Source organism: Ailuropoda melanoleuca, chromosome 2, assembly GCF_002007445.2.
Source record: "Ailuropoda melanoleuca isolate Jingjing chromosome 2, ASM200744v2, whole genome shotgun sequence".
Taxonomy (NCBI): domain Eukaryota; kingdom Metazoa; phylum Chordata; class Mammalia; order Carnivora; family Ursidae; genus Ailuropoda; species Ailuropoda melanoleuca.
In genome coordinates, this window is record NC_048219.1 from 194,639,460 (window position 1) to 194,660,390 (window position 20,931).

The window sequence follows — 20,931 nt, forward strand, 5'->3', positions numbered from 1 at the left end:
TTCATACTTCAGCATAGCCTCGTTCCAAATGAACAGGAGGTGAGTGTTATCAGTTAGGGACGTGCCTTACCTGAGGGGTCCTCTTAACCCTTAATCGGACCTCTCATTTCCAGAGAAGCCCCAGTGGCAAGAGGGTGGAGTGAGCGTGGGCGTCTGGAAGGTTCCACTCCTAGGCTTCCGGAAGGTTCCACTTCTAGGTACTGTTCAGTGCTTGCAGACTTGCTTTATGTGAAGCCTGCCTGTGTGTTGTGCTTTTGCATGGGCTTTGTGGGATACTGGAGGTAAAAGGTGGGTCAGGTTATAGATGAGGGACTCTGAGCTTTCCTCCCAAGTGTTAGGGGTCGGTGGCCTCGAGGCAGGAGTTTCTGGAATAGGAAAGACGAACAAGTTAAGCTCGTTCTTTAAGGATGCCCAGCATGTGGTGCGGCCTCGTCCAAGGGTGGGAGGAGTGTCTCTTTGAGAGTGTGTGTTCTCTCCGGGTATAGTCAGGGAGCTTTGCAAGGCTCCGTAAGTGGACAGGACACTTCTGAATGACTTATTATGTAATGTTCGTTAAGCTGGTTCTGTTTTAAGGCTTGCAGATGACATCGATTTGAGGGAGGGGCACGAGCTGTGAACAGGTACAGAGTTACAGGCAGGATGAGAGAGCAGGCGGTGTAGCCCTGCCTGACGCGTGGTGCAGGTGCAACACGGCCACAGAGGGGATGTATCGCTGTACCTGGGGAGTCGAGTTGGGACAGCGCTGTGGGTGGGCCTCCCGCTAAGGAAGGGGGCCGTGGGACTGTCGGGGACCTCAGGTCAGGGATAAGCTGGATTGATGCTATGGTGTGTGTTTTCCACATTATACCAGAACTTTGAAAAATGACAGATTTCAGCCTTCTACCGTTTTCTTGAAAGCTGTTTGCACCTTTAAAAAATACTTCTTTTCCTTAAGTGTTGTGAAATCCAAGTCAAATTTGTTAGTCTGAAAGACAAGACAGGACAAGATGTTCTTTGAAGAAATCCCTGTAAGGGACCTTGCCAGGGAATGTTCTAGAACATCTTTTGAGGTGGTGCAGGCCATTGTCAGAGAAAGAGGCCCGAATCGGAGTTAGTTTTGATTTCTCTACGGGAAACTGTCAGGTCAGACCTATTGCATGAGCTAAAAATAAAACAGGAAGCAAGAGAAAGGGGGGAAAATGAAAAAATTATTCCCTCAAGATGCCACTTTTTTGTAGTTAGAAAATTAAATGTCTCATGTACTTCCTGAACCCAAAAATAAACACAATTTAGAAGGTTGTTGCTATCTCGTGTGACTTCTCTTGTGCTGCGGCTCTTCCTTTGACTGGTGGAGAAAACCCCGTTGGTGGATTTTTGTTTCAAGAGCAGTTGGCATTTTCCATGGTGCAGGACCCTCAAGCCCACGGAGAAAACTTCACAGGAGAAAAAGTCCCTGAAAACTGCCTGTTGTCTCAGCCTCGCTCCTGCTATCTTGGCCTTTGTCTGTTGGTGTGTGCCAGGCACAAGAGCACAGGGCGGGATGGGATAGAAGCATCATGGACACTGAGCTAAAGAACACTGGTTTTTCTTTGTTTAGGGGCCTAATGGCAGGTACCGCACATCTCTTTTGCTGCTCAAACATCCCCATCTGTACACAGATCCTGTGGGAAGTGGGTGCATCCAGGGCTGGCTCCAGTAAGACCTAAGCGGTTCGCACCCTGGTACCTAGGGCCCTCCACTGCCCCCCTCACTTCCGCTCCTGCCTCAGTCTCCTGTGCTACACCGGGTGCTTGGCTGCCCTCTGCCCCAGGTAGAAGCTGGTTGGCTTTTACCTCCTTCCTGCGGGTGGGGCTGCCCTGCGAATCCACACTGAGCACACTGACCATCGAATGTCCTTCCCTGCCTGACTTGGCTCTCGTGACCACACTACATTCCTAGTTGTCCCACGTTTCTGTCTTGGTCTCTGCCTCCCTCCCCGGCCAGTCTGAAAGCCCCTCCGTGAGAGTGCCGAGTTTTGTCTGTTTTGTTCATTGGGGCATCCCTGTGCCCAGAACAGGACCAGAGGGCGGCTCTGCGGACACGGACTGACAGGTGTGTGGCTGCACCTGGGGAGTAATGGGGCTAAAATGCAGCAAGCAGGGCACTCTATGCACCAGAAGTCACCTGCAAATCATGAGCATGGGTATGTTTTCCTCCTTTTTAAAGTGTTCTCTGGAGCCACATTTAACTCTTAGGCAGCGTTTATCTCCGATTCAGGAGAAGGACGCTCTGGAACAGTTCTCCAAACGATGACTATTCTAAATGCGTGAGATTGTTACTTGGAGGGTGAACTAGGTTTGAAAAACTCCAGGCTCTGAAACACATTACATCCCCAGGAGCAGGGTGCCAGTGTTGAGCTCCTTGGAGACTTGAGGTGGCGGGAAGTCAGCGGAACTGCTGTGGTCACTGTGTCGCTATCCGTTGCAGATGCCATAAGTTCCACTAACCCACGGGTCATCGACGACGCCAGGGCGCGGAAGCTCTCCAGCGACTTGAAGCGGTGTACCTACTACGAGACATGCGCCACGTACGGGCTGAATGTGGAGCGGGTCTTCCAGGACGGTAAGTGCTCCCTGCCATGCGTCCGTGCCCCCTTCCCATGGTGCTGGGCCCCGCTGGAGACACGCGGGCCTCGGCGTGAATCTGAGCGCCCTCTTCGTGCAGAGGTGGTACTCAGCTGCGTGCGTGTTCAGAAGACTCGGGTCTGCGGGGAGTTCTGTGTGGCGCACGCACAATGTGACCTGGGCACGGGGTGCGATGTCACCCACACTTATTTCTGCACCTGATGGGTCACGTTCATTGGCCATTTCTTCTCCACCATAGCTGCTCATTCTTAATTCAAGCCTGTCTCTAAAAACAGTCTAAATATTTGCTGTTAAGCTTTGGGGAGAATAAACCGAAAGAGGAAAGAGAGTCAAGTTTGGGCCAAAAAAACCCCAAAAAAACCAAAAAACCAATCACACATTCAGGCTCATGGCTGAGAGCCAGCACCACAATTTAGGAATTGTTTCTTTGTTGCTGAATTAATTAGTGATCACCCACCCCCGGAACAGCCGTGCACCAGACAGGAAGCTCTCCTGGAAAAATGCAGGGTTCCACGGGGGGCGGAGATAGTCACATACATGATCTTGGTGCCAAGTGTCGGGTTGGGCAGAGGGAGAGGATGGATGAAGACTTGGGGAGGTGGTGGGAGGGAAGGCTGGCCTCTCGTCTGGAGGGGTCAGGAAAGTCTGTGGGAAAGCAACTCTTTTAGCCTGGAAGGCCTGAGGGAACAGTGCTCCCCTCAGAGGGTCCTGATGTCCATAGGGAGTCAAGGGGAGTAACTCCCAGGCCACCTCCCGTCTGGCTGACATCCGAGCAGACCACCCGAGCTGCCTGTCATCCTGGCCTTGCCTGGCCCCAACCCCAAGGAAAACATGTTTCCACCAGTGCAAGTAGTAATTACACACCTGCATTTGGGACCTCCCCAAACCCGACAGTATACGCTCTTCTTCTAAACGTCCAGATGAGTTTTCAGATGGAATTGGAGGAATTCCACACTTTGACCATTTTTATGACATTTCATAGATTGGGTCCCTTTCCAAACTTCGTATTTTCTTCCCTTTTCCGTAAGAGCCGGTCCCATTCTCAACTTGGAGCCTCCTTCCCCGCACGGAGGCCCACCCTTCCTGTTTCTCAGCCCGTGTGTCCTGCGGAGAGCTTTGTGCCTCTGGGTCCTCACTGCCTCCCCAGTGCCCGTTCCGAAGCAGCAGCATTCTGCTGAGGGACAGCGTGGGGACCCTCCCTCCTGCACATTTACAGCCCCCCCATCCCTGCTGGAGCCCACGGTGGTCCATGCACGCTCATGCTTACGGCACCCTGAATGTTCACCCTGAAGAGCCTTCCTGGAGGCGCCCAGTGGGACAGGCAGCCCGGACCCTGTGGGGCCCTTACAGATGAAGGTCCCAGGCTTGTGCGCACGGTCCACATCTGGCCAACCACCTGTTTCTGTGTTTTCTCGGTTTCTCGGGCACATGGGCAGCCGCTCTTGTTATCGCTGCAGAGTTCAGTGGTTGATGTGGAGACGTGACGCCCCGCCTGGCCTGAAATAGTTTCTGTCTGGCCCTTTGCAGAAGGTTTGCCAGCCCCCGGTGGAGATTTTTGGGATTTCATCCAATGGATGAGCTTATCCTCCACAATGATTGCTTTACTTGTGCATTTATCGCAAACATGAACTTTCCATAAATAAATGAGCTCAGACATAATAATCGTAAGAGCTGGTTAACACTAGGGGATGCCCACGTTATTGTGCTTGCCTGCATCCGGAGTGCACATGGCGGTCAGCTACCGGCTCGGGTGCTGGAAGCACTTTTGTCTGCCAGCTGGAGCGCTAGCAAGGGAGAACAGGAAGGACCTTCCCAAACATCATTACCTTATTCTATTAAAGGTTTCCATTGCTGCAGCTTGACAAAGCCCTTGACGCTTGTGGTGTGAGTTTTCACAGGCTTAGGAGATTTTCAATACATTTTGTTACTTATTATTTCAGAAATAATGCATTCCCATTGAATATTTGGATTGTCGTACAGGGTCAGAAAAGGAAATAATACCCATGATACTACAGTTTTTGTGACTGTTGTGCTTTTGTCTTTAAAATATTTCTGTGTATATGAAGATAACTTTTAAAAGTAAAAGCAGGGCTTACTCTGCATATTTTGTAGGGTAATTATAGGGTATGCCTTTTTATGAAGTCACGAACTCTGTAGTCGTTAGTGATAGAAGTAGTTGCTGAGCGAGTGGGGACTGTGCCCAGTACTTAGAAATCCAGAATGGTAGCAATCCGTGTTAATCCTTAAGGGGGGGAAGAAAACAAAAAACTTCCTAAGATTTAGAGTTAAAGAAATCAAGGCTCAGAAAAATTATGTAGCTTGGCCAGATACATCGGGCCTGGATGGGACACCTGTCTTGGGACCAGGAGCCCAGAGCCTTGACCATTCTGTCATTAAAACCGCAGTGATGTGGGTCCTGCCCGCTCCCCTGGGGGAGGCTGGACGGAGGGCACACACAGCAGGCTCACCGCCCACTCACGGACTCAGGTCATTTAGATTTCTCTTCAGACATTCTGGCTTCCTTTACACTTTAGGACTTGCTTTTTTATGTGCTTTTTATACCTTTGCGTTGTAGGAAGAGAAAGAAAGAGTGTGTAGTTTCTATGTAACATTTTACTTACCCCTGAAAGAAGGAAACAGGCCTGCCTCTTACACCAGCCAGACCCCACTTGCATCTGCCCCCTGCCAGCCAGGCTTTCTGGTTGACTGGCTCCCTGGGTTTATTTTTTAAGATACTAGGGACTGTAGTCTTTGCTTCTTTAACTCAGTTCTTAGTATCCTGAAACTGAAGGCAAATTGTAAAATAAATGAAGAAACAGAATGTCTGTTTTCTTTGGTCTTGGGTGTGTAGTTCTCACATGGCTCTTAGAAAGCAGTCCAGGATGGAGGGTCTCTGTCCGCACCAGGGCGTCCGGAGACAGGGAAGCAGGTTGACGCCCTCCCCCGAGCAGCAGCCTTGCACACGCCGAGCCTCTGGTTGGGGGCCGAGAAGGGGGGATCATACGGGGAGGCCCTGCCTCAGTGAGGTGGAGGGCCAGCACCCAGAGACAGAGCTGCGTCTTCCCTGACGGTGCAGGACAGGGTTACAGAAAAATAAAGTTCATTCTCTGCAGACGTTGTTTCTCTTGGTGCTGTGATGTTTGTTCAGAGAAGTTTCTCTCTAAAGGAACCCACCGTGGGGCGCCTAGGTGGCGCAGCTGTTAAGCATCTGCCTTCGGCTGAGGGCGTGATCCTGGCGTTCTGGGATCGAGCCCCGCATCAGGCTCCTGATGGGAAGCTGCTGGGAGCCTGCTTCTTCCTCTCCCACTCCCCCTGCCTGTCTTCCCTTTCTCGCTGGCTGTCTCTCTCTCTGTCAAATAAATAAATAAAATCTTTTAAAAAAATAATAAATAAAAAAAAATAAATAAAGGAACCAACCTAGTGGGAGAAGCCCTTGCAGTGAGCATGTCTTTCTTGCCATTTTAGCTGAGTCTCTGGGTAGGGAAAGGAGGGTAGTGTCGGTGATGGGATTTATTGACCTAGATATTCAGGGACAATCTAAATGATTATAACTTAGTGACAAAAATAAATCCTTCCCCTAGAAGACCAAGCAGTGCTGAAAGGTAGTGAACAGCCACGTGTGTGAGTGGTCGAAGGACTCCTTGGACCCCTTGTGTGCCATCTGGGGAGGGGGAAAGTGGACTTGCCGCCTCACGTTCATGAGGGGGTATTGGGGATTCTAGTTCCCCGAAGCTGAATTTTGGAAATGATGAATTCTCTCTTTCCAGACACTTTCAGATTTCTCAGCCTACATTGAATGTCCTTGTTTATAGCGTGTTTTGTTTTGATGACTGTGATTGTATAATGGGTGTATCATGAGCACGGTGATTTGTGTCATAGTGTAGTTCTTTTTTTCAAACGAAGCACGGCATAGAATCAGCTTTTTGTTTGTTTTGATGTTTTGTGGAATAGAGCCAATAGATCCCCTAAATTTTGGGGGGGTATATTTTATAATTTTTAAATTATGGTATCTGACTGGTTTGTGATATTTTAAAGAAAAGTGGTTTCCCTTTCATATAGAATGAGTAAAACTTGATGGTGTTACCAAATATGTAATTTTCCCTTATCCAAGCTACTTTATGCCCTTTTCCTCTCTCCCTCTCTCTCCTAAAATGAGCTGATAGAGATTTGTCTGTATTGTAAAACAGTATTATTTTATATATGGGTTGTTCCTGTTATTCATCCTGACACCAGCTGTTTTGTGTACAGAATTTAATATTCTCGCACGTATACTCTAAAATTGCAGTCACTTGTTAAATCCCAACTGAAGGCATCGTATTAGACATTAATGCGTACTCCCCTGTAAAGCTTTAACTTCTTACCTTCTTAAGCTTGTCTTCATAGGACAGTAGGAAAACCTGTATGCAACATTTTGCTCTGACAGTAATTGTTTAGACCTGGTCAAGATCCACATAAACCAAGATCTAGATAAATTACAAATTACCATCTGTCTGCTTGACCCTCCCCAAGACTGCTGGGCTCTGTCACTGTGTTGTCAAGAGTAACTGGGTAGTTCAGTGATCTCACGTGGAAGACCACTCGCTCTAGGATAGGTGTTCTGCGTTACTTAGAGTAAAAAGAGACTGTTTAGTTTGAGGTACATGTGGGTGGAGAGGCTGAACGGTGGCCTCAGAAGGGTTCTGTCCTCTGGTGGCTGGTGCTCGGGCTTCGTGTAACCACATGCGTCATGCAGCGTCCTGTGGACAGGCATCCCTCTGACAGCATGGGCTCGTTCTAGGAGGATCCATGCCCGTCTCCCAGCACGGTCACGCCAGCTCTTTACATGCATGCTGTAGTTCACATTCTGGAAAACACCTTCATAGAAGCTGTTCCCTAGGAACCCCGCCCCTGCGCCCGCCTGCGGATGGCTCGCCTGCGCGTGGACGCCCTGTGCTGTCAGGGCTGAGCCAGGAGAGGCTGCATGACTGGCCCCGGGGTTTGCGGTAAGTCAGGGAGCCTCAGTTTGCTTTCTGCCCTTTGCTTCCAAAGACTGATATCCGATGTACAAAGAATCCCGTTTCACATTAAATTCTGCAGCTGCTTGTCCTAATTACGGGAGTGTCCAGCACAAGAGTTGCTGTGTTAATGAGCCCGGTTTGTACAACCTAATTGCATATGTTAGAGCATCATTAAGTGGGAGCAGTCTTGAGGGGTTTTGCTCCTGAGTGCTGCATCATCCTGGACCATTTTGTTTTGCTGACACCGCACTCCTTTGTTTGTGCTCGTAAAGGCTTTGTCAATTAGACCTCTTTCGTGCTTGCTTGGAAGCGGCTCAATTCTCATTGTCGGGGTGGCCTATCTTATTTGTTTTGTTGCTGCTGTTTTTCTCTTTATTGTGTTAGGGAGTAGGCTGGAGTCCATTTCTTTTTATGTTTGTGTAATTCTTTTTCCAAAGGAGCTCTTTCAAAAGTAAGATTTTTCCACGTTGAAAAGCAAACTATATATATGTGTACATTGGGTGTTTCATACATATAGTGAAAAGGCCAGTGGAGTCATTTAGTGTCTGTTAATTTGTATTTCTTTTATCATTTGTAATAATGGCTAATATTTATTTATAGCATAGTTTAAGGGTTTCTAATGTGAGACCATAGATCTTAATAGGACTTCTTGACAGCCAGTGTCCAGCCCGCATGTCCTTTCCGCCCACGGTTTTCTCTGTGCATCTGTGCCTGTCACTGTCCCCGTGTCCCCACGCCCCCCCGTCCTGGGTGCACGCTCACCGTGCCCTCCTCGTTGCATCGAAAGGTTGTACATTCAAGATTTCATGGGACAGGTGGGCAGTTTATGTTATGACGGGGCAAACATAAACTTTCATATGCTTAAATTACATTTTACTTGGGGGGGGTTAATAGTTTAAAACCTTCTAAGAACAAGGATGGCATGAGTAAGTTGCCTACATGTGGCAGAAATAGGAGGAGGGCAGAGAAGGAAAACACTCACCAGGCTCCTCTGATGGAATTTGGTTGAGTCGTATGACACAGGTGTCGCCCCGGTTTCGCAGCCGCTCTGCTGTCGTCATTAAACACCCGTGTCATCGGCTGACACTGCCTGGCAGCTTCTAACCTGGTCGAATCCCACGGAAATTAGAATCTGCAAGTTTCCTCCAAAAGAACGACGTCTGGCCCATTGTTTGTAGTCTCTCATCAAACTGGAAAGATACCTACTTCTGGTATCTTTGGGGTGGACTTTGGGTTGAGCCTCTGGGGGGGAGGGAACATGTACAATGAGCAAGAAGGCCTGGGTTTGGGTGGGTCTTTCTGTTTGCTGTGGGTGGGAAAGTGCATGAATAATTTACATTGGTTATTTTTAAAAAACATGATATTGTCAGGACCCTTTGGATGTGCATCTTTAAATTCAGTGTATTTCTTAACCTGAGAAACTTTCTCTATTAACAGGGTTAAATCACAAAGTGAAATAATGAATTAAGACCAAAGCTAAAATATCAGCATTAGCTGTAGTAAGCTGTATTTTCAGAGGCTAAGAAACAAAAATAAAACCAAAAGAAAAACAAAACAAAAAAACCTTTTGAATGAGTATTTTTAGAAAAAAAAAAAGTTAAAAGCTTCTTACTGACGAACCAGACGTGTGGCAGCTGGTCTGCAGACAAGTGTTTCAAGCACATTTGAGAAATGGGGACTGTGTTATGGTGGGACTAATGGCCAGGCTGTAAGTGAACATTGTCAGGATTCATTTGAGCATTTGTTGAAAGTGATGACCCTGGAATAATCCAGATGTTTAAGATATTATTATGAATTGCACAAGGGTATGAAGTCAGCTTGTTTCTTGTTTGGAGTCTCTCTGTCTAGAAATTCCCCCTTTTGAGAGTTTCTCTCTCATCCATTGAACTGTTCAGTGTGCCCAGAGGCTGGACGTTTATAGAGGGATTAACTCCTTTGAATATCCGTTGATTTGCTTAGAATGACCTGTCCAGAGTGAAAGCGTTCAGGTAGGGGGAATATCTCGGTGGGTGCGATTCCTACGTCGCAGACTGCAGCTCTTGGCCATAACAACTCGGAACCAAGTGTGAAACTCGGTAATTCTTAAATGGGTTTTGGTGGGCTGTAAGGACCATGACATTTTAACTCTTTTGAAAATAATATCCGACTAAGTGATCTTAAAATCCTGATAGCAAGGTTGATATTACTACAAACAAGAGACAATGAGTAGTCTCCCGTTTCATAGTTTTGTAGACCATTGTGTTAGGAGAGGCTGTGGTCGTCTCTGGCAGTTTCTTACCCCGAGTCGGGAATGTTCTGCTGTGCTTCTCTTTCTCCGACCTTGGGCAGCACCACAGCTCGCGTGTGCCCATAGATGCTCTTTAACTCTCACCCTGCCCACACGAGATCAGTAAACGCACTGTTAGTAAGTGTGCTCTGTTCTGGTTTTCATGTTAAGACTCCTGTCTTCTGCTCATAGAATTAGTTTTATCAATGACACCAAAGACGGCTGTGTTCACACGTTTCTGCACTGTGGCATCGTAGCCGGGGCTTGCCCCAGGATTCTGTTAATGACTTGAGCCAGCTTGAATTAGCTTGATGTATCATTAATGCATACAAATGGCTTTTATTTTTGTTCATAATCTGTTCATGATGCCACTGTTCTTCCTAAGGTTTTTAAAATGATTAAACGGTAATGTACTTTTTGACCTACTTAGCCCTCCCCAGCCTCCGATCAACACAATATGAAAATATTACTTAAATAGGATAGTCAGAAATTGTTACACTTCATGGCTGGTGTTTCCAACTTACTTTGAAGTCTTCTGTTTATAACATTTTCCTGTAGAGAATACAGGCATAGCCAGATTCTTGGTGTCCTCCGTTCACTGAGGAACTGTTCTCCAGTGATTGGGGTTGCAGTACCAGTAAGTTCGGTTCATGGAAGAGAAGGAAGAGTAGCCCTCCGAGGAGGGAAGTTGTGAAAGTCTCTGACACCAGAAAGCATAGCTTTGCCCTATGGACGCTGATGTTTCTGCACGCTGCTCAGCACCGGGCGGCTGGCCAGGAGCGTGTGAGGGTCCAGCTCGGAGCAGACACTGGGCATCCCCCAAGGCAGGCTCTGGGATCCAGCATCAGCTTTGTAGTTAGTGCAGAGTCACCTAAGTTCTGTGAAGAGAAGACGACGTCCAAACAGCTGGATGGATCTCCCCTGAGGCAGCTGTGAAGGCTGGATTGCACACATGTTTGTCTAAAGAAAAAGAGACTGTGGAAACTTTGATGACTAAATTGGATTGTGTGAGATTTGCCAAAGAAATTTTTTTAGCAGATTACTTAGAGCGCACGGGGGGTACGAAGGGCAGAGAGCGAGGGAGAGAGAATACCAGTCCGAGTCCCCACTGAGCGCGGAGCCTGATGCAGGGCTCGATCTCAGGACCCTGAGATCACGACCTGAGCTGAAACCAGGAGTTGGACACTTAACCAACTGAGCCACCCAGGCGCCCCTAAAGAAATTTTTAAAGGATGTGAAATATAGAGATAAAAATCACCCATCACACCCCCCAGTGGCTGTGGGGTGTGCAGCTGTGTGCCTGCCCATGTGTTTTGAAAAGGTGGATGATCAAGCCTCATGACACGGCACAACCCGCTTTTTCACATCAGTACTTTCTCTACAATATGTTTTCTCATTTTTGCATAGCATTCCATTGAATGGCTAGAAGTTCTTTTTTGGCCCAATCCACTATTAGACATTGAGGGGTCCCGTCCACCGCCCCCACAGTTATGTGTTTGTTTTAGGATCAGTGTGTGAGTGGTTGGCTCCTTACCTAAATCTTTGTCTCCATCCTTAATCCTTTTTTTAGGTGACAGCCCTGGAGGGGAGACTGCGGGCACCATGGCCTGCGTGGCCTTACGGCTTTTGGTCCTCTGCCCGTAGGCGTTCCATGGAGTCAGTCCCTGCCCCCAGGTCTCCTCCAGTGGGTGTCCTTCTTCTGTACCCTGGCCATAATGGATATTTTCATTTTAAAAACTTTTATCATCTATAAATAGAAAATAATCACAATTTTAAAAAATTTGTCTCAAATATCATTTTCAGTACATTAACGTGAAAATAAGCTCATCTTCCAGTCAGGCATTTTGTTAAGAGATGGCGGTCAGTCCCTTAGGCGGCCAAAGGTCTGGCGTGTTGGGTGACACGTGGGAGCTGGTGGGTCTTGCTGCTCTTGCAGGTGTGGCCCCGGTGTTTCTGATGGGTTCTCTGTGGCTGGAGCACCCCAGCTCCCCAGAGGGCAGATGGCCCAGAGACCGTCCCCAGTTCCGTGTGTGGCCGTGACCTTCAGCTGGGGTTTCCTCGCACTACATCCATCCTTCTGACCCGCGGTGCTAGAAGTATGTTGCCTTGTGTTGCCTTGAAGAGAGCCACCTGGGGGTGGGAAGCGGCTCCTGGCGTTTGGACCTCCCCTGAGCTTTGTCATGTTAGTGCTCTGGAGGGCTTGAGGGACCCTGGAAACCCACCCTCGTTTCCACCCAGAAGTGGTTCCAGAGGGGGCTGTGCCCTCTGCCCTGGTTACTGGGCAGGTCCACAGCAGCTGCAGCCCCGGCACAGCTCTGCTGCTGCTGGGGACCATCCCTCTGCAGTGTAGTCCCAGACGCTCCATGCATATCTCCCCTTTGGTGAACATAAAAATCATATTGCATTATTTCCTGTTTGAAATGTCAAAATCTGGGAAGCCCACAGAAGTCTCTGTGCAAATGAAAGAATTAAAACATAAGCATGCACATCCCCCCTCGTGTCCCCCCCCGCCGCCGCCGCGGGCATGTCCTGAGTGGGCTCGCTGGCACAGGTGTTTCTGCCCTGGGAGGTGGAGCCCCAATGTCAGTAATGACATGGTGGTGGCCTTGTTTTTCCAGGCTGCGCATTCACCTGCCACCCACTTTCAGCCACAGTCCTGTCTAAAAGAAAAGAGAACCTGAAAAGAGTTCCTTTGGGGGAGTGTCTGGCTAGCTGTTGCATTATGAGGCCATGAGCAAAGCCTAGCGGAGGCCATGTCAAGCTTCCCTTCCTCGGGCTGGGAGGTGGCGCCCCCTGGAGGCGCTCTGCAGCTCTCTCCCTCGTGCCCACGGCCACGCCTGCAGGGGGCTCTGTCATTCGTCTTCCACAGGTGCTGCAGGAGCAGCCACTGCTCATGGAGAATTTGTGTGATTTTTTAGAATTTCAGGATGCTCCCTCACATTTTCCCCCCTGCCATTTTACTTTGTGTGTAAAGCCTAAGAAAAAACACTGAATGCTGTTGCAGTCATCTGGATGCTCGGAAGTAACTCCCATCCCAGCACTGAGATTTCATTATTAAATGAAATAGCAGGGTGTCTCTTGCATTTAAATTCCTTTCTTGCCTGAACTGCAGAGCTGTAGAGTGTCGCATCTGCAAGGGTGTGAGGCCCTGGCTAGCTCGGCCCTTTCCTGTGCAGATGAGCAGGCAGGGCCCGCCAGGCCATCCCTCCAGAGAGCACCCTTAGTCACAGAGCAGAAACTAGAGATCTAGAGATCACGTCTGTCTCTCAGCCGCATGGTCTTACGTTTGTACTGGAAACGTTAAAAGCCACAGATTGCATTTTAAAACCCGGAAGTGGGTGAAAATGCTCCTTTAAGTTAGAATTATTTTAAATAAAATTAAGCCATGTCACCACTGAGAGGCTTGGGGTTAAACGTGACACTATATTCAGCATGTGAATTATTTCCCATAATCTGTGTGCTAAACGCTCATCGCACACATGGTCGTCTTCACGTGGTAGAATATGTGGGCGTTAGAATGTTGGATCCCTAACGAGGTCTCTGAGATTCAGTGGAAATACGGCGTAAAGGAAACGTTTGCTTTCAAGCGCTTGATTTTGTAATTTAGTGATAAGCCACTAGGGGGCATCAAAAGAGCTCGTAAGGATGGTTCTGGCGGGCGTATTTTTTCCTTCAGCTGTCACTGTGGAGAATACAGACATAATAAAACTAACACAGTGGTTTAAGATCATTTAGACCTGTAATAAGACACACTCCATAAAGCACGTGAAGTTACTGGATCAGCAGCACGGGGACACAGAAGTAAAGTTTCATTCACTGGGATGGGGAGGGGGACAAAATAAAGAGGAAATGATATATTCTGTCGTTACAGGGACTGAGATCCCTTCTCGCTCTTTGCCTTGTGTGTAACTTTAGAGAAGATTCAAAGAAAAATTGACGAAAGATACACTTTTTTTTTTTTTTTACTGGCGTATAATAAACACTTATTATTTAGTCCATCATACTCTTTTCATAGAACTCACCAAGAATTTTGTTTAGCCTGATGACACCCCAGGTGCCTTGCTTTAGCGTGTGCAGCCCTGGTCCGACCCTGGGGCCGAGCGGGTGGCCATGCAGGGCTAGGGCGGAGTCTTCGCCATCAGCCTCTCTGCCTGGCTCTCGCCTCTCCCTGAGGGGACACCGTGGGTTCTTTGTGCAGCCTGCTATTGATGAAGAGGTCAGTGGCAGAATCAGGCTGATACTCCTGGGCAGAGCGAAGGGAGTCGATCAGTTTTGGGAAATGTAGATATTCTTACAGAGGTGAGCCATGGTGCTGGAAGTGCTGAGCTGTGGAATGACTGTGATCCCTGAAGGAGCGGAGGACCCTTCAGAGGGCTCATACCTGCTGCTTCTCCAGGCGCCCAGCAGTAGGCTGGGGGCACATAGAAGAGTGTCGGTCTTTGAGTTTTGGGTTTTTTCCCCCTCCTGTATTTTCCCAAGGTTGAGGGCTTTTCCCTGTTATTTTCATTTATTTATTTTTTGCTTTTACCCTTTATTTTCTCCCACTACATAAATTCCAGTAGAGATTGTAGCATTCAGATCATGTTTTTGTTTTTTTGTGTTTTTTAAAGATTTTAAGTAATTTCTACACCCAATGCGGGGCTCAGACTTATATCCTCGAGATCGAGAGTTGCGCGCTTCATGGACTGAGCCTTAGATCATGACATTTTCAGTTTCTTGATGTGGACAGTGGGACTTACTACACTTTGGGTGCCTCAGATGGGAAACCTGTCAAATCACAGTCTGTTCTATACAGATGGTGTCTTTTATCAGATTACTTACAGAGTGTTGAGACTCTGCAAGAAAGTAACATCTAATTTGGAGAGCTCTGCAGTGTTTGGCCCCGGGAATGGTGTCAACACGGGCAGAACACTGAGCAACGAGAGAAGTGAGGGACGCGGGGCGGTTTCATCAGAGCGAAGAGCAGCGTCCGCCGTGGGAGGGCAGCTTTCACAGACTGGGCTGCGAGGGCCAGAGGGCTGGTCAAACAGCCCTGAAAATTGAGAATGTTGGGGGATGTGGAGGTGGAGTCCTGGCCCGGGTTCTGGATGCCTTCAGCCATTTGCTGGGCACTGAGGTGGGTGCTCAGGGCCCGCGGGAAGGGAGCACAGCTCCGAAGTGAGGCAATTGTGCACCGCTGTGGAGGAATCCTTACTCAGCAGGGCTGCAGGATGGATTTTTTTTTTTTTTTTTTTTTTTTTGAAAAAGGAAAGGAAAGCCTGCTGCTACAGTCCAGTTTGAAAAGCATTGGTCTCCTAGTCTACAGCCATGCCACCCTGAACGCGCCCAGTCTTGTCTGAAAAGCATTGATCTCCTGAACATGTCCCTGACTCTAGACCTATAAATAAATCCCTGATGGAACCCGGTCATTCCGAAGTGTGAGGGAGAACTCCCAGGAAATAGGGACTTGCTCGTGCTGGGTCTGTGCCTGGGCCTGTGCCTGGGCGTTCCCCTCCCCCGGCTCCTTGGGCCGCTCTGGCGGTGTTAGGGTTGGTGTTAGGGGGAGAGTGGTGGGCTCCATGCCTTTGTTTGCTTTGTGCTCTTTTTCCTGGACAGGCCCTGTCCCCAAATGGTGATTAAAGAAATGCAAGCAGGTAGTTCTTCAGCTCACGTGCTGTGCAGTGTGAAAACAATGAGGAAGCCTTTGAAATGAAGTGCTATGCAAAAGAAATCTTTCAGCATAATACACAATGAACGTAAGCTATAAAATCCCATGGCTCACAGACAGAGGGACCGTTGAAAAACCCCAGTCAAATGAGTTTGGACAGCTCCGTGTGCCGCTGCTCCCCCGGTTCGGTGACAGTGCGGAAGCACAAGCAGAAGGTCCTTGCTAGTGCTTTCCGGTCCGTGGCTTCTAGAACTGGTCAGGGTGGAGGCCGGAGGTAGCTTGATTGCTGCTCCACTGAGTCAGCCCCAGGAAGCAGGAGGGCATTGCCCTTGGCCACTAAAATAGCATCACATTCTTTGCAATGGATTTTGCTTTTCAGAGTTATGCTTTGTGTCTATTTCTGTTAAAATACACACTGATGCATATTTTATATGTTATCTATTTACATATACTTAAAGGAGTTTAGTTTTTCTCATTAGAATAACACTTATTTATAAAAATACAGAAAACCAGGGGCACCTGGGTGGCACAGTGGGTTAAGCGTCCAACTCTTGATTTCGGCTCAGGTTGTGATCTCAGGGTCCTGGGATGGAGCCCTGCGTCAGGCTGTGTGTGCTCAGTGGGGAATCTGCTCAGGGTTCTCTCTCCCTCTGCCCCTCCCTCCACTCTCACACATGTGTGTGCTCTTTCTCTCTTTAAAATAAAATCTTTTAAAGAAAATACCAAAAACTATAAAGGAGCCAATTAAAATCAACTGTGATCCCGCCATCTAGTAATAAACATTTTATTGAATGCCTGTTGAGTTGCCTTTCTATACTTTCAACACAAAATTGGGACTTTATTGTGTGTCCTTTGAAATAGCTTGCTTTAAAAAGACCTAAGAGTAGTTACTGTTTTATTTCATTTCTTCTAAAGCCTGTGTTTTTATGATCTCACAGTATTCCTTTCAGAAACTTGCGTTTACCAGCATGGGTTGACCAGCCCTGCAGACAGAGGGCTGGTCTTAAGACTCACCTTCCCCAGATCTGCTCCGTACATAACTCTTGAGTGCCTGCTGCATGGCAGAAATGCCCACTTCCTGCTTAGAGCATCTTAGATCGTACCTTTTAGATCAGGTGTGGTTAGCTGTGACCTTCTCGGGCCCACCCAGAGCCCCTGGTGCACGGGGTCGCACTCCTGGGTAGGTGTCCGCTTCTCCCTGTTGGATGCACGGGCCACCTCTCCTGTATCCCTGGTCACCAGTCAACTTGGGGCTACAAGCTGGCTCCGCATAGACTTTGCCAGCAGAAGCCACTGGCCTGAAGACCTAGGGGGTCCTTCTCTTTACTGTAGATTTCTCATGGGAAATGAAGACTTGATATCATTAAATATGTATATTAAACAAAAATTACAAAGGACCAGATAGGCCTTTTTTCCCCCACTCCCTTTTCTGGCAAATGAACAAAACCAGGCCAGTTTCTATAAAAATCCATTTCTAAATCTCATGTATTCATTTGTCCAAATATAAAGTCGTCTAAAATACAAGATTTAAAAACAAAATTGAGGCTTAAATTGAAGGGCGAGTCTTAAAACTCAGAAACATTTCAGAATTTTATGAAAACTACTTAGAAAAGCTAGTGGATTTGGTTTTAAAAAAAAATGTCTTTGGTGGGTTATCAGTCAGTGTGAGGATATTAGTGTCGAAGTAACAGATTCCAGAGCTCGGGAGTGTCCGAGCCATGGCCTGAGGTGGTGTGGGGGCGGGGGCTGAACAAGCTGTGGTTCCCCCCCCCCCCCCCGGGNCCCCCCCAGGTAGCACAGCCTTGTCCCTGGAGCCTGTGAACGGTGCCTGCAGCACGAACCAGGGACTGGTAGATGTGGTTAAGGGTCTTCAGATGAAGGGGTGGTCCTGGATGATGGGGCTGGGCCCAGACGGCAAGTGCACGAACTCTTGGAGGAGGAAGGCAGAAATGGGGCCGCCCACGGAGAGTGGACCCCTGAAGGGTGGGGGCGTGAAGATGGGGCTGACAGGGACCGAGTGAGGCAAGCAGTAGGTCTCCGCTCGAGCGTCTGGAGCAAGCACAGCCCGGCCAGCACCTCAATTTTGGCCAGCGGTGCAGGTCTGGACTCGGCCCCCAGAGCCGGGAGAGAATGTCTCCTGCAGCCTGCCGGGCCTTGCTCGAGCAGCTCTGGGAAGCTGCTACAGGTGGAAAGAGGCAAGGTGACTCGAGAGGGAAGGGATGAGATCTCGGGGAGAAACGCATCTCAGCTGTGCCCGAGTTGTGGCTGCCCTGGGCTCCTGGGAGCTGACCCCCACCGCACCTGTGCACACCTGGAGCAGGTGCATCTCCAGGACCCTGTGGGCCAGCCACATAACTACAACCCGGTGACTGCAATCACAGGACCGCAGAAGCGGCTTTCTGCAGGTGAGAAGCAGCCGCTCTCTACCCCGGGGAGTGGATGGCTGTGTGCTGACAACAGGGAGGTGGGGGAGAGCCCGCATCTGGGCCCAGCCCAGGGAGCTCAGGCCAGGGACACGGGCGGCCCACCTGCTGGCTGTTTTCCACAGTCCCGGTACCCTCATCTGGGACCGTCAGCCCTCATGTGACCAGGGGTCTCCGTGGTTCCTGCTCACCCAGCTCCACCCTCCCGTCTCTCCATCCTCATCAGTGACCTTTCTCCCTGAATCCAGGGGCCACGTTCAGTCCCCATGCTGCCTTCACCTGGCGGCCTGGACACATGCACCCTTTTGTCCTGTAACACCTGACCCCCACACCTGTTTTTGTTTTAACTCAGGGCACCTGCTATTCCCTGGGTTTCTACTGTGTGCAGCCTTCCATCGATGACCTTCAGTGAGAGCTGGTCCCAGGCCGCCACACGTCCCTCTGCAGTGGCTCCAGACGGGTCCAGATCCACGTCAGTGCCACGGGAGATGTAGTTAAGGGGCAAGAAACTGTGAGGTTTCTGCCATGCAGCAGTGAGGAAAGGGGAAGTCAGGCTGAGCCCCCATGGCAGGGGTTTGCCGAGAACTGTGTGTGTCCATCAGCCTGCTCACCACGTGATACTGGGCTCCTGGGCGGCACTGACCAGCTGGAGTGGAGGCCGGCCGTACGCTGCCCATCGGCCTCGCCAGTGCCTCGCAGCCCAGGTGGCCTTTTCAGAACACAAAAAACGTGTTCAAAGCAGTACAGCTGGCATGGGATGCTTTGCGGACAGGTAGGAAAGTATGCTCAGGTGAGTCTAGGAATCAAAACACGTTCTCATGTTAGCTTTACTGTGTTTTGTATTTTATCCTTCGTCCTTTCCTGTTTCAAAACCAGCACTGTGGAAGATGAAACCATATCCGAGGTGTCAGAGACAAACCTCGAAGTTCAGGTGGAATTATTTAACTGTTCTGTTGAGCTAGTTGAAGTAAATGAGCATCCCAAGGCCCAGATGTTTTTGTAACTTTGCTCATGACAAGACCAGCTAAGCCGTCGCTAATGACGTGACTCACAGGAACTTCAGTGTCTCTTGACGAACTTCCTACTTGATTCTGTGGAGACAACTGTTACTGAGTAGCTGCTCGCCCATAGGCACGTGAGGTCGGCGGACATGGGATCCAAGTCTCGTTTCTTGCTGAGTCGGTCGCCGAGAAAGCATCGCCCCTGGGTGCCCGTGGATAAAGGCGGAGGCAGCCGTCAGAGCTGGGCCCCATCTTTATCTCCGCATGTGTGACAGTGCAGCAGCTCGCTTCCTCAGTTTGCCCAGCTGTGAAATGGGGAAGCCTCCCCCTTTGCACTTCTTTCTAGGGATGCCCATGATAACTGAAAAACAGCTATCTCGTTTCAAGGACTTGGAGAGAAACTACCTGCCTGTTTCAAAGTAATGGAAGTTCTGGGAAGGTGGCAGGGTTCTGAGCAGAAGCGTCTGTCATCAGATTCATTCGCTCGGCATAGACTGAAGGAAGAGCCAGGAGCAGACAGGCAGAAGCCGCCCTCGGTCCAGATGGAGGACAAAAAGCACTCAGTTTTTGGTACCCAGCCTTTCCCCTCCTGTTCCAGAAGCAGGTTACCTTGAAATAAACTCTAACCTGACTGATTCACTCAGAATGGTTCCCCAGGACCTGTGAAGTCGGTGCTCAATCACATTCTTCCCAGGTACCGCTCCGTGAGATGGCCGGGCACTAATTAACTGAGTACTGACGTTGGTTTCCTTTCTTGGATCTGCACCTAAAAAAAAAAAAAAAAAGTCTGTCTTGAAAATACTACCAAAATTTATCAGGTTTTTTTCCCCTGCTTGAAGGTAAATATTTATCTCATCTGCTGGTCAGTTCCACCAAGTTCTTTTTCTGGGGCCTTTAGCAAATATAAGCAGCATTGACAGACTAGTTAGTTACTAGTTAGGACTCGAGCAATAGCTGAATTCCTTAGTCTGGCTCACGCTGATAGATGACCCTGCCATTAAAAAGCCAGGTCCGTGAACTTACTGTATTAAGTCTTGAAGAGAAAATTTACATAATAGCTAGCTTTTCTCTGGAAAAGTTTGCACGTTTCCTTGCCCCAGAATGTGGCACATGTCTAAGAAGGAACCCACGTCTGGAAAACCCATAGAATGGGAATGCAGCCATCCTAAGTCTGTGGTGTTATCCGGTCCCCTCTCTGGAGCAGAGGACAGCTCGCAGAGATGGGGCCTGGCCGATCCACTGTGAGCGGTGCTGCGGACAGGTGGCCGCGTGTGCGGGGTGGGCGCCCCTCCAGCGCCCCCGCCCAGTCCGCGCAGACGTGGGCACCACAAATAGACCAGTGGGAACATGAGAACCAAAACCCAGAGCTTTCAAGTGTACAGCCTGAGAACTGCTGATGGTAAAGCGATCAAGGATTGAGAAATGAAGCATTTAAAATGGAAATAACGCCAGTGCTCTGAAGTCGAGCGCGGTTTAAATGCAGTAATTAACGTAGTTGCCAGGCTGCTCCCAATTACCGTGGCTGCGGCGGGCCGCCGTCATCTTTATGGCTTTGATTCCAGTCAGAGCTTTTCCAATGAACTCATGTTGGTGTTTTCAGTGAAGTTTCACCGTAGAAAACAGATGTAGTTCGAAAGTCATCATAACCGTTTTTCATCCTGTGGAAGAAAATCAAGATGCGCGAGATGTGTGCGCCACAGGAGGGAAATCCGGAAGGTGACAGAGCGGCGGGACAGTCCTGCCTTGTCCCTTCCTTCATGTCTCCTGGCCGGTGCCTGGGCCCCAGGAGCAAGGCCGCCAGCGCCCCGAGGAGGCCACGGTTCATGTGTGACAGCATCAACCTGGGAACATTGAGAGCTCCCGAGAGCCAGATTTGTTTTTTCGTGGAAAGGTTCCTTTCGTTAAAATTCTGGGAAAGCTGGAGGGGGAGGTTCGCGTAGTCGGGATGCAGATGGTCGTGTGTTAGTGCTGCGGGGGTGGAAGAGGCTGTCTCA

General features: G+C 49.1%; 1 protein-coding gene across 11 annotated transcripts in view; it reads left to right on the top strand.

Moving 5' to 3' along the window:
• The window catches only part of AGAP1 (ArfGAP with GTPase domain, ankyrin repeat and PH domain 1), a 546,965-nt gene that overhangs the window by 230,266 nt on the left and 295,768 nt on the right, over window positions 1-20,931 (top strand). For all 11 annotated transcript variants that reach the window (XM_034655451.1, XM_034655453.1, XM_034655455.1 and 8 more), the window contains one exon: window positions 2,446-2,580. In XM_034655451.1, coding sequence (XP_034511342.1) covers window positions 2,446-2,580 — 135 coding nt within the window. The remainder of the gene's footprint in view (window positions 1-2,445; window positions 2,581-20,931) is intronic.